Here is a 15259-nt window from a genome sequence, read left to right as displayed (position 1 = left end):
AAAAATGTGTTATCTGATGTGATGAGTGATGAGACGCTATATAAAAAGAAATGCATATTTCCTGGTGTGGTGTGTTCAGGGCCTGGATGCAGAGCTGTCAACCCAGGGAGACTGTCTCTCAGGGGATTGTTGGGGTGTGTGCAGTGTGCCACCAATTAGGTGTGGGCATGTTTCATGTGACATCACACATGCGCATAATGCGTGTGATGCTTAATGTGCGTGCACAGTGAGCATTTGGGAGAACTTAAAAGCTATAGGGAGACCATGTGGGGGGAGGGATTTTCGTGAGGCTCCCGGTTAATCTGGGATGCTTGACAGTGCTACAGATGTAATATGATATACTCTACATAGCACAGATTCTTTATCCCCTAGTACAGACAGCTTGCCCCAGTGGCCTAATGGATAAGGCACTGGCCTCCTAAGCCAGGGATTGTGGGTTCGAGTCCCATCTGGGGTGTGTTAGTTTTAAAATTTGTATGAGGTAAATTGACAAAGAATGTGGTCTGTGCATGCTCTTGAACAGGGCTGTCCATATGGAGGCCCATGTGTTGGATGTGGCCCTCCAAAGGATTTTTATAGCCCCCAGTCTGCTCAAAGGCTCCAAGGACTTCACTCTATGACATCATCATTTTAACAGAATCCTCATAATTACATACAGTACATACACTCATAATCTTGTATTCTGAAATAATGTACAACCTACTATGAGATTCAAAGATATTATTAATCTGGGCAGCTATCAGGAAGGCACAGAGGTTGCAGAAGTCTTGAGCCCTATTATTCCTGTACCCCTAAATATCAATAATGGTGCTGCGGGTCCCCAAATGTCCTGTTTGCATAAAGCCACAACTAGTGAACTAAAGCCTGCATAGAACTCCATTCTCAAAGGTGATAAGTGTAATTAGAAACAAATTACAAATATGCATTTGAATAATTTTAAGAAATTGGACATATTGTGTAAACCAATAAGAATGTGCATTATACTCTCTTAAATATAGAAGGAATGTGCTTAAAAAAGTTGTGTTTCAAGCTGATTGAAATTTCTCCAAAAACCCTACTATTCCTGTTCATCTGTTTTACTTCCTGCTGGCTGCTTTCCCAGGCTGGGGAGCCTGGATAAGGAACTGTGATTGGCTTTCACCCTCATACTCTGCTGCTGGTAGGAACCACTAGGACACGCCCACCCCTCATTTAAAACACAGACAGGAACGGTAGCAGATCTATTGGGAGCTCCAATAAAGGGGCAATTTTTAAAGATAATGATAATTATAAACCCAGAGAAAGCCAGTACCTTATATTATCAATCTATTGCCTACAAGATTGGAGGGGTTTTCAGTTATGCTATATGTGTTTTTTAAACTTCAGTTCAAGGCAGCTGTGACATATATGTAAAACATACGGAATATATCTCTACTAACATAAATTTACTATACCTTCCAGTAATGGTTTTCCAGTTGTTTTCGAAACTGAAGCAGTGTGGTCATATTCACAGCCAAGCCGGTGTAGAGGATTCCTTTCCTAATCCCTTTTTAAATTGAAAATATATGAAATAATTCCTGCACAGCCTGAGATCAGATATTGTTACAGTTTAAAAATCGTCTTTAGATTAGTTTTTAACTGGCTGACACTTTGCAAAACCTTTTTTAGAAGTAGACACATTTTGCCACAAGTTGCCAAGTAAAGACAGAAGCAGCGGGAATGCTCCCTTTAATAATCCGGGTCCCTTAGCACAACTGTTGTCAACAACTGGCAACATTGTTTAGCACTTATTAAATTCAGCCAATTAATTTCCCAAGAGGAAAAAAGATGTGGGTGTGGTCAGGGCATATTACCATTTATGTTCTTTCAAACAATATAATATAGTGTATAGAAGCAGCTACAATCTGAAATACACCTAGAGCACAGTTTATTTTGTAATCTACTTTACACAGCACATATGGTACCTACAGGGGGTAGACACAGACAGCAGAGGGTCCGAAAATAAATAAGCAAAGTCAGTCCTTGGGCGCACCATGCATTTCAATTGGGAATAGGTCTGGCATTGTGTGCCAAAGAATGCTCCATCTGTGGCCATTCTTAAACACTAGGGACAACAGAGAGGAAAAATATATTTGAGATGCTCTGAGCATAAACAACATAGATTGTTGCAGCAAACAACCATAGACAAATTTCCCCTAACCCCCCCCCCACCATAACTTCTCCAACACTTACCTCTCCTTCCTCTCTCCTCTTTCCTTTCTCTCATTCTTTTTGTATGCCTAAAAAAATCAACAAAAATTTCAAGTTCAAAAAATGAAAACTATACCCCCAGAATGAATACTTAACCAACAGACAGTTTATATTATGTTATGTTACTTATTAAAGAATCTCACCAAACTGGAATATATATATATATATCAGTAGATATTGCCCCTTTACATCCTTTCCCTTGAGCCACCATTTAGTGATGGGCTGTGTGTTCCCTCAGAGATCACATGACCAGAAATAATTCAGCTCTAACTGTAACAGGAAGTAGTGTGGAAGCAAGGCAGAACTCTGTTCATTAATTGGCTGATGGGGCCTAGCATGTATGTGTGCCTTGGCTTGTTTGTGTGCGCTGTGAATCCTATGATCCCAGGAGGCGGGTCTTAATTCTTAAAATGGCAATTTTCTATTTAGACATACCCAATAGCACATACTAGTAAAAATGTATATTTACATGAAAATGGTTTACTTAGATGAAGCAGGTTTTACATATGAGCTTGTTTATGCAATGCAAAACCTACATTGTTTCAGGATATAGTCTTTCTTTAATAGTATTAAAGGAGAAGGAAACCTACTGAGGCATTTTATTGCCAATAGATTAGCTACAACAGTGCAAGTTAGAACACTATACATAATAAGAAATAAGAGCCGTTCTATAAAGATAGACAGGTCCGAATACAAACATTTTGTATTTTTTCTAAAGTTTCAAATTTTTGCGTATTTTCTGCGGTATTTTTGTACATTTGCGCAACTTTTTTGTACTTTGCAACAAAATGCACGACAATTTGTGCAACAAAATCGTATTGTTGCACTGAGTTTCAAAGTTTCGGATTCATTCAAGCTTCAGTATCGTGACTTTCCTTGGGCCAGGTTGGAGCTGCAGAGTGCCATTGAGCCCTATGGGAGACTTTCCTTGGGCCGGGTTGGAGCTGCAGAGTGCCATTGAGCCCTATGGGAGACTTTCCTTGGGCCAGGTTGGAGCTGCAGAGTGCCATTGAGCCCTATGGGAGACTTTCCTTGGGCCAGGTTGGAGCTGCAGAGCGCCATTGAGCCCTATGGGAGACTTTCCTTGGGCTGGGTTGGAGCTGCAGAGTGCCATTGAGCCCTATGGGAGACTTTCCTTGGGCCAGGTTGGAGCTGCGGAGTGCCATTGAGCCCTATGGGAAACTTTCCTTGGGCCAGGTTGGAGCTGCAGAGTGCCATTGAGTCCTATGGGAGGCTTCCAAAATCATGCACTGAAGGATCAAAGTCAGAAAGGTTTTCCCGCTGTTTACGATCGTCGGATACGAAAAATTTGTACTTTGCAGACATTACCACAATATTTTCGTACTTCAAAATACAAATTTTTCGTACTTTGAAAAGCATTGTACAAAAAAATCTTATTTAATAAATGTGCCCCTAGGTAAAGGAACACATATTGGGGAAATCTAACTGCTTATGTAGGAAGCTTAGCGCTGTCCAGAACTGTATCATCAAGCACTGGACTAAAAATCCTACTTGCACAATGCATTTGCCAAAGGCAACAGGGGTCCTTGGTACATTTTTGACATCCCGTGGTGAAGGCAAGAACACTGTGTTAAAACATTTGGTTTAGATGTAGATCTTCAGTAGATCTTAGTGCCTGAATATTTGAATAGTACACATTTAACTAAAGGAAGAGATCTATTAAGGCACTGTGACTAAAACTTGATGCAGATATTTGTCAATGATCTGTTAACTTCTCTGAGTTTCAGAACGCATGTACAGGGGCTCTTATCCTAATAGCCACTGGATAAAAGAAATGCACCCCCTGGCCTTGAATGGGATTAAAAACAGGCCTTAGTGTTTGAGGTACACAGAGGTTCAAAGAGTCCACCACCAGCCCACAAAATAGTGACTGTCTAAGGTATCATACAAAAGCCCCTCTGGCATTTACCAGAATCCAAAGATTGCAAGTCCAGGCATGGGCACCCCTGTATTGTTCCCCATGCCAGAGGAAACTGCTTACACAGTTGATTCTTACATTGGCCCTAGATCACCCCTTTCTCTAGGGCCAATGTACAAATATAGTTTTCTTACTAAAAGTCTTTAAGTTTACCTAAGAAAACGATATATAGTTTTCTTCATGACACCCTAAGCTTTCAAGTTATATAAGAATGTTTGTGTAATTTTACTTCTGTAACAAGATAAAGGCTTCTAAATGTCTAAAAATTTAAAAGAATTTCTGTAATATAAACATATATCAGAAACAAGTAATTTGGAAAGTCCAATTCCTCTTGAAAGCACCAAAACCAAATATGCATTGTTTTATAAAGATTTCTGACCATACAGGTCAAAAACTCCCAGAAATTATCTGGTAGTGCATTCAGCACAAAATTTAACCCTTTTTCTAAAACTCAAGTTTCCTGATTTATTAATGTTTTGGTGGAGTGATTAAAACCTGCTGAAGTTTTATGTTTCCCTTTACTCCACTTTCATATTTCCCTTAACTTTCCAATTGATCTTCTCCTTCCTCCCGGAATTGACTGATAGTAAAAACCCTCCTCATCACTTTTACATAATGAACTGTGATGGACATTTCTGCCACATTTTTATCCACTTTATCTCTATGATAATATAGGAAATTCTTTGTCTTTGGTAAGTGACATTCATATTTAAACTTCCATGGTGAATGTTTTCTAATAGCTCCTGATATAGACTTGAGAGCCTTGAGTATCCCTATATAAACGGCCATTGTTTTTACTTTGGTCAACCTTTTCTTTTTTTATTCTCTGTATGTCTTTGAATGAGTTCTTACTTGTTTTGTATATTCTGTCCAATCCTTCTGAAATTTCTTATTTTTGCAATATTCTATTTCTTTCTATTTTTTCAATTATATGTATTTAGCTTTTTTTCAATACTACTATTCATTTTCATACATTCCTTATTTTCCTATATTTGATACTTGATTTCATCAAGTTCATTGATTAATTTTCTTGTATATTGCCGCATTCCATGATGAATTCAATATCATCATTGGCAAAAATCCTATCTATTTTTAATCATTTTGGCATAAGTCCTTGTTTGATATAGTCCTTAAAAGATACCATGTACCAATGGTGAGACTTTGCCATAAATAGCTGTTCAAGCTCTCTTAAAGTAGTAATTGGATTAACAATATCCATATCCTCATTCAAGTCAAAGCTTAAAGAGTTTTTCCGTTCGGTTCTATAAGTATAATCACCAATCATAGTTTAAGTGGCAGCAGAAAGAGTGAGAAACAAGTCAAAACAAGGATTAATTCCTATTGGTCCCGCACTACTCCACCTATAAAATGTCCTTGCTGTCCCTTAAATGCAGTCCTCACTGGTGACTAGAAAAATCGTTGTAGAAATCTAGTAAGTTACCCCAGAAACCCATATATTTTTTATAAAGTACACATTCTGACATATCCAAAATGGGCCCCAGAATAAAAAAAAGACATATGATCTATCATTTCAGCTAGTGGACAGATTTACTACATTTTATGTGGGGCAAAGCCACAAAAAGTAGGTTCACCCAGTAAGCCATATATTTTTGGAAAATACACATTCTGACAGATCCATAATATGTGGCATGTAGGGAACCCAGAATGTAAAAACACATATGATCTACATAATCAACATATTTACTTCATTTTATGTGGGCAAAGCCACAAAAAAGTAGGTTCCCCCAGAAACATACATTTTTGAAAACAACACCTTCTCTTGAATCCAAAATGTAACAATGTCATTTCTACTCCAAAGTACCAAGCCGCAAAGCTTTCATAAAGTTGGTGATTTTGATCACATTTCCAAAAAATCACCTCAAAGCTTCCACTTTCCAGCATCTTATCTCCCACATATCATTAGATACCAAGATAAAACATCCTTAATATGAATGCTAGGGGTCCGCTCAACAGTATGATGCCCAATGTACATCAGTTTATTGAGGCACATGGCATGTAGAGATCCCTAAATATACCCTGTGCATACTAATTATATTTCAGTTTATTCAAAAACACTCTGCCTGTTTTAAGTAGGATAAATCTGCAAAAAGTATCAGTTACAATCGGTGCTCAGTAAAGTCACATAACTCACTAAAACTTGTGTTTAATAAATTATGGCCCCTTCTTGTAAAATATGAGGATATTAGAAGCCGCCTTGGAGTCCAGGCTGTGACTCCTCGGTGACTTATAATCCTTATAATTTACAGTAGGGGGTTACATTATTTCCTATATAAACAATCCAAATCACCGTGGAATTTTATGCCCTCTATATAGTTGTGAAATGTCTTAGTGACTTCTAGCAGCCTTTTATTTGCAACAAAAGGCATTATTCATTCTTTGTTGCAAGTACTGAGTTACCATGTGACAAGTAAGATATTATTCAGAATTGCTACATCTATATCACTGGACCTATAGGTTTTCATACAGTGGTCCATCTACCATACAGCAGACCACCGCTGCTATGGGGAGGGGGGCCCAGACCACAGTATGGTAGTTCCCTCTCCTCAGCCACTCCATTGCACAAGGAGCCAGGTTCTTGCATCAGGTGTACACACATATATATACATACTGAAGTCAGATAACATAGTAACATAGTAACATAGTAAGTTGGGTTGAAAAAAGACATACGTCCATCAAGTTCAACCATAATGCCTATATATAACCTGCCTAACTACTAGTTGATCCAGCAAAAAACCCCATCTGAAGCCTCTATAATTTGCCGCAGAGGGGAAAAAATTCCTTCCTGACTCCAAGATGGCAATCGGACCAGTCCCTGGATCAACTAGTACTAAGAGCTATCTCCCATAACCCTGTATTCCCTCACTTGCTAAGAATCCATCCAGCCCCTTCTTAAAGCTATATAATGTATCAGCCAGCACGACTGATTCGGGGAGGGAATTCCAGAACTTCACAGCTCTCACTGTAAAAAATCCTTTCCGAATGTTTAAATGGAACCTCCCTTCTTCTAAACGGAGTGGGTGCCCTCGTGTCCGTTGGAAGGACCTACTGGTAAATAAAACATTAGAAAGGTTATTATATGATCCATTTATATATTTATACATAGTTATCATGTCACCTCTTAAGCGCCTCTTCTCCAGTGTAAACAGACCCAACTTGGCCAGTCTTTCTTCATAACTGAGACTTTCCATACCCTTTACCAGCTTAGTTGCCCTTCTCTGGACCCTCTCTAACTCAATAATGTCCCGTTTGAGCACTGGAGACCAAAACTGAACAGCATATTCTAGATGGGGCCTTACCAGCGCTCTGTAAAGGGGAAGAATAACCCCCTCCTCCCGTGAATCTATACCCCTTTTAATACAGCTCAAAACCTTGTTTGCCCTTGCAGCTGCTGCCTGGCATTGCTTGCTACAGCCAAGTTTATTATCTACAAGGACTCCAAGGTCCTTCTCCATTATGGATTTGCCTAGTGCAGTCCCATTAAGGGTATACGGGGCTTGCATATTTTTACATCCCAGGTGCATGACCTTACATTTATCCACATTAAATCTCATCTGCCACTTAGCTGCCCAGATTGCCAGTTGGTCAAGATCCTGCTGCAGGGATGTCACATCCTGGATAGAATTGACTGGTCTGCAGAGTTTTGTGTCATCTGCAAACACTGATACATTACTCATAATACCCTCCCCTAAGTCATTTATGAACAAATTAAACAAAAGTGGACCCAGTACAGAACCCTGAGGGACCCCACTGAGAACCTTATTCCAAGTAGAGAATGTACCATTAACAACCACCCTCTGTACCCGATCCTGTAGCCAGTTTTCTATCCATGTGCAAACAACTTCACTAAGACCAATAGACCTTAGCTTAGAAAGCAGTCGTTTGTGGGGAACGGTATCAAATGCTTTGGCAAAATCCATATAGATTATATCTACTGCACCCCCACTGTCCAGCTTCTTACTTACCTCATCATAAAAAGCAATTAAATTGGTCTGACATGACCTGTCCTTCATAAAGCCATGCTGATTACTGCTCATAATGCCATTCTCCACTACATAATTTTGAATGTGATCCCTTAACAAGCCTTCAAATAACTTGCCCCCCACGGATGTCAAACTTACAGGCCTATAATTGCCAGGCTGAGATCTTACTCCCTTTTTAAATATGGGGAAAAATCCCTAGGTACCATACCTGATGAAAGAGAGTCTGAGAATATCAGAAACAAGGGCCACTGTAATTCTGCCCCTAGCTCTCTCAGTACCCGAGGGTGTATTCCATCTGGCCCAGGTGCCTTGTTTACATTTATCGTGTGTAACCCTTTAAGCACCATAGCCTGTGCCAACCAGATAAACATAATCTGAACAGGTTCAGGGAGTAGGAAAGCAGCAATTTGGCATGAAAAGTTTAATGGAAGTAACACTGTAACACGAGTATTCATACAAAGGACCTCATACAAATTATTATTATTATTATTTATATAGCGCCAACAATTTACACAGCGCTTTACAGAATAGAGGGGTACAAAAGACATAACAGTTAACATGTACATATAAACAATTCACAAAAATGGTTTACAGTTGCATTGGATGAGGATCGGAGGCACCAGGGGGAGGGCCCTGCTTGCAAAAGCTTACATTCTAAAAGGGTGGGGTGAGACATAAGGTCAGGGTAACTAGTATGGCGTTGGAGTTCATGTAGGTGTACAAAGGACTTCAACCCCTAATAAGAGTATTTGGAGCTCAATAGCTTCTTAAGACTACATGTTTTGACCTAATAAGTAAGTTGCGTATAGTTGCCTTTGCTACATACCATACACAAAGCAATATTGCTTGTCTAAGGCCCCTTTGAGTTAATTGGCCTGTGTCTAGGGCCTTCTAGATTGACAGATGTTGAGTGAGCTAGTTTAAAAATTGTGTTGGGCTTTGGTTCAATGAGGCTGCCCTTTCCCAATGGGACCATCACATGCACTGCCACCAACTGGGCCCAATCAGAACCCTTTCATTCAGCCTCTCTGTATTCAAGTATAATTATTTTATAAGTTAGAGTTAAGTAGCCAATATACTGACTATCCTGTATGGTGTGGTATCCTGCCAGTCAGCCTGCAGGCTAATTAGATGGATATTGTATTAGGGCCATACATAGCATGGCCACCTTTATATTGTTCTATTTGTTCAGGCACCCAGCCTGAACATTAAAGGAACAGTAACACCAAAAAATAAAAGAGCTTTAAAGTAATAAAAATATAATACACTGTTGCCCTGCACTGGTAAAATTGGTGTGTTTGCTACAGTAACACGACTATAATTTATATAAATAAGCTGCTGTGTAGCCGTGGGGGCAGCCATTCAAGCTGGAAAAAAGGAGAAAAGGCACAGGTTACATAGCAGATAACGGATAAGCTCTGTAGAATACAATAGTGTTTTATCTGTTATCTGCTATGTGCCTGTGCCTTTTCTCCTTTGAATGGCTGCCTCCATGGCTACACAGCAGCTTATTTATATAAATTATAGTAGACTTTCTGAAGTAAATACACAACTTTTACCAGTGCAGGGCAGCAGCACATTATATTTTAGTTACTTTTATACACTTTCATTTTTTGGTGTTACTGTTCCTTTAAGATCAACAGGAAGGAAAAGGGGCAAGGTTCAAAGTGCAAAAAAGGGCACAGTTTTGCAGCCCTTGCAGACTCCATTCATAAATACATAGCCATTCATTTTGGAATTGTACCGTTATCCATATTTTTCATTATAGTGATGGATTTCCAGAGCCTGTTACAATGCTCTTTCGTCATGTACATTTGGGAGCTTACCCCCAGCTGGCTAAAGCATACTGTATAAATACTCCAACTCTCATGGCATATCTGTGTGTGCCACACACAAATTTAATAATTGCATTTCCCTTTGTGTACTGCAGGAATACTCAGGCCATTACATTTCATACTGGGATTGTTAAACATTTTTGGAAGGTATGTGGAATAATGACTGTGGAAATGGTTTGTAAAAATATATTGTATTTCTTGGTATACATTATATAGAGTTCTGTGCAAAAATATATATATATAGTCATGGGGTATATTAAAGAACAAAATGTGAAATCCTTTAGATTTATACTAATGGTTTAAGCAGTGTATATTTTTTTTGTATCAGTTAATTAAGGAAATGATTGATCAATAAACTGTAAGTGTGTTTATATCCAGATGATATACCCTGTCTGGTTAAGATGGTTCTGTGTGATCAACATTAATCCAGTGTAGCTTCTTCCTACAGTAGACATAACTAATTCTAAGAATTCTCAGATTATGGGTGCTTGGAGGGTAGTTTAAGGGGTTATTCACTTTAAAATAAATTTTAGTATGATGTAGAGATTGATATTCTGAGACAATTTGCAGTTATTCTACACTTTTTCTTTTTTGTGGTTTTGAATTTAGCTTTTTGTTTAGCAGCTTTACAGTTTAAATTTCAGCAATTATGTGGTTGCTAGGGTTCAAATTACCCTAGCAACCTGGCAGCGGGTTGAATGAGAAACTGGAATATGAACAGGAGATGGACTAAATAGAATGATAAGTAATAAAAAGTAGCAATAAATAAATCTGTAGATTCACAGAGCATTAAACCTAAAGTACCAAATAATCTACTTAATATTAAGGTGCTCAGCCTGATCACAAAAACGTTTTTTCAGTGCCATGTGCTATGCCAGGGTTGTACAATATACATTTAGTCCAGAGAGCTGCACACTAATCTACTTAAAGCAAGTTAACATCTCCAAAATAAAGTAGACATCACAGTTTTCAGCCCTTTATTAGGCCAGGGGGTTCAGAAAAAGTTGCCATTTTGATCACTTCTTAAATCTGGAGACATAAAACATTTTAAGCTATTTGCTTGCTTGTTAAGTGTGCTGCAGTGCTTTGGTACATCAAACAATTTAAAAATGTCACCTAACTTCATGTCGGTAGTTGCATGGTGCACTAGAAAATAAGAAAGGGAAGAGGAGCCACATTTGGCCAGCGTATGAACACCTTTAAGGTGGCCATACACCTTACAATTATGGTCTTTCCTGCCACTGCCGTTCAGGATGGAATCTTCAGATATGGAGATAGAAACAATAGGAATTCTACCCCTATCTGACGATTCAGCCCTAAGCACAGTTTTTGCTGGGCGCCATCAAAATCTTTTGTCCTGCCCAATCCATCAGTATCCAAGATTTTTGCCGATATCGGTCGTCTCGCCAAGCCACCATACACGCGCCGAATATCGATGGACAGCTTAAGTTTGCAAAGGACCGTAGGTGGAGTGTGAGATTGGTCACATTAGCAGCCCTCCATTTCCAGCAGTTTTACTGTACATAATGCCTGTCATTTTCACATCAGTGATGCATCTATAAAGCTGTTGCCTTGTGATTTTTTCCCATTTATTCCTGCTCATTACTAAGCTTTCTATATTTTCTACAGTTTAATAGTTTGATGTTGACTACAGGCAGGGCAATTATTTTTATCCTCAATAACACACACAGACGCTGCACAAAATACCTTCTGCACTAAAATGTATAGCCAGCAGAATAAATACTTGGAAAATGGCATTTTGGGTAAAATTTATAATGTACACAAATTTGATTTGATAATCTACATATTTTAGCCCTTATCTGCTAGTTAGTGATTTTATACATTATGTCTAAGGCTCATTTGCATCTGCAAGAGCAGTTGCAGTTATGCAAAGACTGATGCAGTTGATGCTGCCCAAAGCTACTCCTTAAACTTCCGTATAGTTGTGCTTGGTGGCACTATGTCTGTCCCACCTCCTGTGCAAATTGTGTGAAAGTGTGCCTATTGATACTGGGGATTTCTGAAGCTACCGCTACCTTCAAGGTGGTGGTAGCTCCAGGGTTCCCACAGTGAGGTCTGTCAACAGACACCACATGCTTTGTCCTAAAAAATCATGCAGACTTCATTTTAATGTCAGCTGTTGAAATGCCATAATCCTGGCTTGTTGAGCAGTTGTATGTATGCCTGGACTAGCATACTCTGGATTCTGGCTAATGTTAGAGGGCATGCCATAGACAGTTACTATTTAGTGGGTTGGTGGGGGGCTGTTTGAGAATCTGTGTACTTGAAATGCCAGGGCCTGTTGTAAATCCCAGTCTGGGCCTTGTTGTGTGCATTTCAAAGATTGATGCATTCGATGCTGCCCAAAGCTACTCCTTAAACTTCCGTATAGTTGTGCTTGGTGGCACTATGTCTGTCCCACCTCCAGTTGCAAATTGTGTGAAAGTGTGCCTATTGATACTGGGGAATCCTGAAGCTACCGCTACCTTCAAGGTGGTGGTAGCTCCAGGGTTCCCACAGTGAGGTCTGTCAACAGACACCACATGCTTTGTCCTAAAAAATCATGCAGACTTCATTTTAATGTCAGCTGTTGAAATGCCATAATCCTGCTTGTTGAGCAGTTGTATGTATGCATGGACTAGCATACTCTGGATTCTGGCTAATGTTAGAGGGCATGCCATAGACAGGTACAATTTAGTGGGTTGGTGGGGGGCTGTTTGAGAATCTGTGTACTTGAAATGCCAGGGCCTGTTGTAAATCCCAGTCTGGGCCTTGTTGTGTGCGTTTCAACACACTGGACACAATGTCAGAGGCATTTTCTCCCTTGCATAGATGCTGCAATTTTGGGAAAAATGCTGCACTGTGGGTAAAAAACACAACTTGAGTCCGAGATTGCACTTTGCACACTGTACTTGCAGTTGTAAATGACTTTTGTACTTTGATCAGCAATGCAATAATGTATTTGATAACAGGCAAGAGATTATGTTACTGACTATGAATACAGTTTATAGTCTGTATTTCCCACAGGATACAATGAAGAATACCACCGGCGCTACAGAATTCCTTATGCTCGGACTTTCAGACGTTCCACACAGACAAATGTTGCTTTTTATGTCATTTTTAATTATGTATCTTTTGAATATTTTAGGGAACATGACTATCATTTTGCTGGTTAAACTTGACTCTCATTTTCACACACCAATGTACTTTTTTCTGGGCAATTTATCCTTTGTGGATATTTGTTACACATCCTCCATTGTACCAAAAATGTTAATTAACATTATGTCAAAGGAAAAGTCCATTTCTCTAACTGAATGCATTTTGCAGTTGTATTTTTTTCTGCTTTTCGCCTGCACAGAATGCTTTCTTCTAGCTGCGATGGCTTATGATCGATATGTTGCTATCTGCAACCCGCTGCATTACACCATGATCATCAGTAAAAAGCTCTGTATATTGCTTGTAATTGCCTCTTGGTTGGCTTCAGCCCTGCATTCACTGTTACACAGCCTCATGGTCTCTAGGTTAACATTTTGTGGAACCAACAAAATGAATCATTTCTTTTGTGACATGGCACCTCTTCTGAAGTTATCTTGTTCAGACACCTCCATCAACAAACTGTTGATCTACACAGAAGGTGGGTTACCGGTTTTAATTCCATTTGGTATTGTCTTGGTCTCTTATGTCCGCATCATCTCCTCCATTATGAAGATTCACTCTGCTGACGGACGATACAAAGCCTTCTCTACTTGCTCTTCTCACCTCACAGTTGTCATTTTGTTTTATGGGACTATTGCTTTTATGTATCTGCGACCGTCATCCAGTTATTCTCTAAACTACGACAGAGTAGTGAGTGTAGTATATACTGTGGTAGCTCCCATGCTTAACCCATTCATCTATAGCTTGAGGAACAATGAGGTAAAGGGGGCACTGAAGAAACTGTTCATTAAAAAAAAAATCCTCTAATCTTAAGAAAAACTGGGTGATTTCAATGGAAATATATATTTTACCTGGCCCAAAATATTTACCTGGTCCTGAAAATTCAAACAACCTGTTCAGAATCAGTTTTTTTCATTACACATAGACATATGAATACAGGTATGGGATCTATATACCTGACAGCCAGCAGGGATTTATATGCAACAATAAAGGAAGGGAGGCAAGGATTTATATGCGAGGGGGCTTTGTAGGGTTTGCTACTCTGTGCTGGACCCCTCTGCAGAGTAGTTACACCACTGATATAGGGGAACCCATGGCCACAGATAAATGGTAATTTAACCACAAACATACTTAGCTGTAATAAGATATGCAGGGGAAGAGATAATAAAGTTAATAAAGGGTGTGAGATTTTGAAACTGTTGTTGGTTAGAAACAAAAATCTAATTTATATTGCAGTGTGTTTAGCATGTGTCTTTTATCTCTTGCCTGTATATACATTCCCTACTCTATCATGGAATTTCATTTTATCAGTGGAATTTTGGACATTTTCATAAATGAAGCTAGAAATTTGTGCAAGCTATAAACATACTTAAAAAAAATGTTCTGCCATCTACAGAAAAGCCACAAGCTATAGATTACATTCACAGCCGAACACCCTCCTGGGCTACCATGATTTTCCAGCCTGCCTCACCCATATCTGAATGGACCATCATCAGACATGGATAATGAAGGGCTTTATTGTGGACCCTTACACAGGCCAACAATTGCTGATCCAGCAGCTGTGAGGTTTCATATGTCTCCAAAAATAGATGAATTGCTGTCTGTGGCGTAACTAAAATGTTACTGGGTTCCGCTAAAAAATTATTTTTTGGCCCCTGTAAATGTTGGCAACATTGCATCTTTTATTAACATATATAACTCCTTATTAGTCAGTATCACAGAGTCCCCTATAACTCTTGGTGGCAGTGGAAATCTGCTTTCTCTATAGTTACTCCTCTGCCAGCTATAAAAGTGGAATATGGGCATCTTGTATCACTACAATGGCACATTATTTAATAAAAGGAAATGTACAGTTTTGTTTTTGAGTCTGCATCTTTTATTAGCTCACTGCACACCAAAAAGTGACTGAATGGATGAAACAGGCAATATTACCTTTCATGTGAAAGGTAAAATGGTATGATCCTGAACTACACTGCCATCTAGCAACTACTTTGGAAAACTGCATGAAACAGCACAAAATTGAAAGAATGTACGAGTTATGTCATGTGGTATCCATTGGTGATGCACTGCATACACTTTTTTGGATTCGCCCGAATCCC

At 39.1% G+C, this 15259-nt stretch overlaps 1 protein-coding gene and 1 non-coding gene across 3 annotated transcripts; both read left to right on the top strand.

Annotated features, from left to right (window-relative positions):
* The first annotated feature begins 384 nt into the window (after positions 1–384).
* trnar-ccu lies at positions 385–457 on the top strand. Its single transcript has one exon. It is a non-coding gene; the product is annotated as a tRNA-Arg (tRNA).
* A 12127-nt stretch (positions 458–12584) lies between these two features.
* Positions 12585–14105, top strand: LOC105947908 (olfactory receptor 1-like). 2 transcript variants are annotated; one of them, XM_031905990.1, is made up of 2 exons: positions 12585–12593; positions 13044–14105. In XM_031905990.1, the coding sequence occupies exons 1-2, from the start codon at positions 12585–12587 to the stop codon at positions 13965–13967; spliced, it is 933 nt and encodes a 310-aa protein (XP_031761850.1). In that variant the 3' UTR covers positions 13968–14105. The 2 variants fall into 2 exon arrangements, with proteins under 2 accessions (XP_031761850.1, XP_012822836.2); XM_012967382.2 differs by lacking the exon at positions 12585–12593 and having other exon boundaries at positions 13038–14105.
* Positions 14106–15259: the final 1154 nt, after the last annotated feature.

The sequence above is a fragment of the Xenopus tropicalis genome, chromosome 7 (genome assembly GCF_000004195.4).
Source record: "Xenopus tropicalis strain Nigerian chromosome 7, UCB_Xtro_10.0, whole genome shotgun sequence".
Taxonomy (NCBI): Eukaryota; Metazoa; Chordata; class Amphibia; order Anura; family Pipidae; genus Xenopus; species Xenopus tropicalis.
This window is presented reverse-complemented; position numbering and strand designations above follow the sequence as displayed.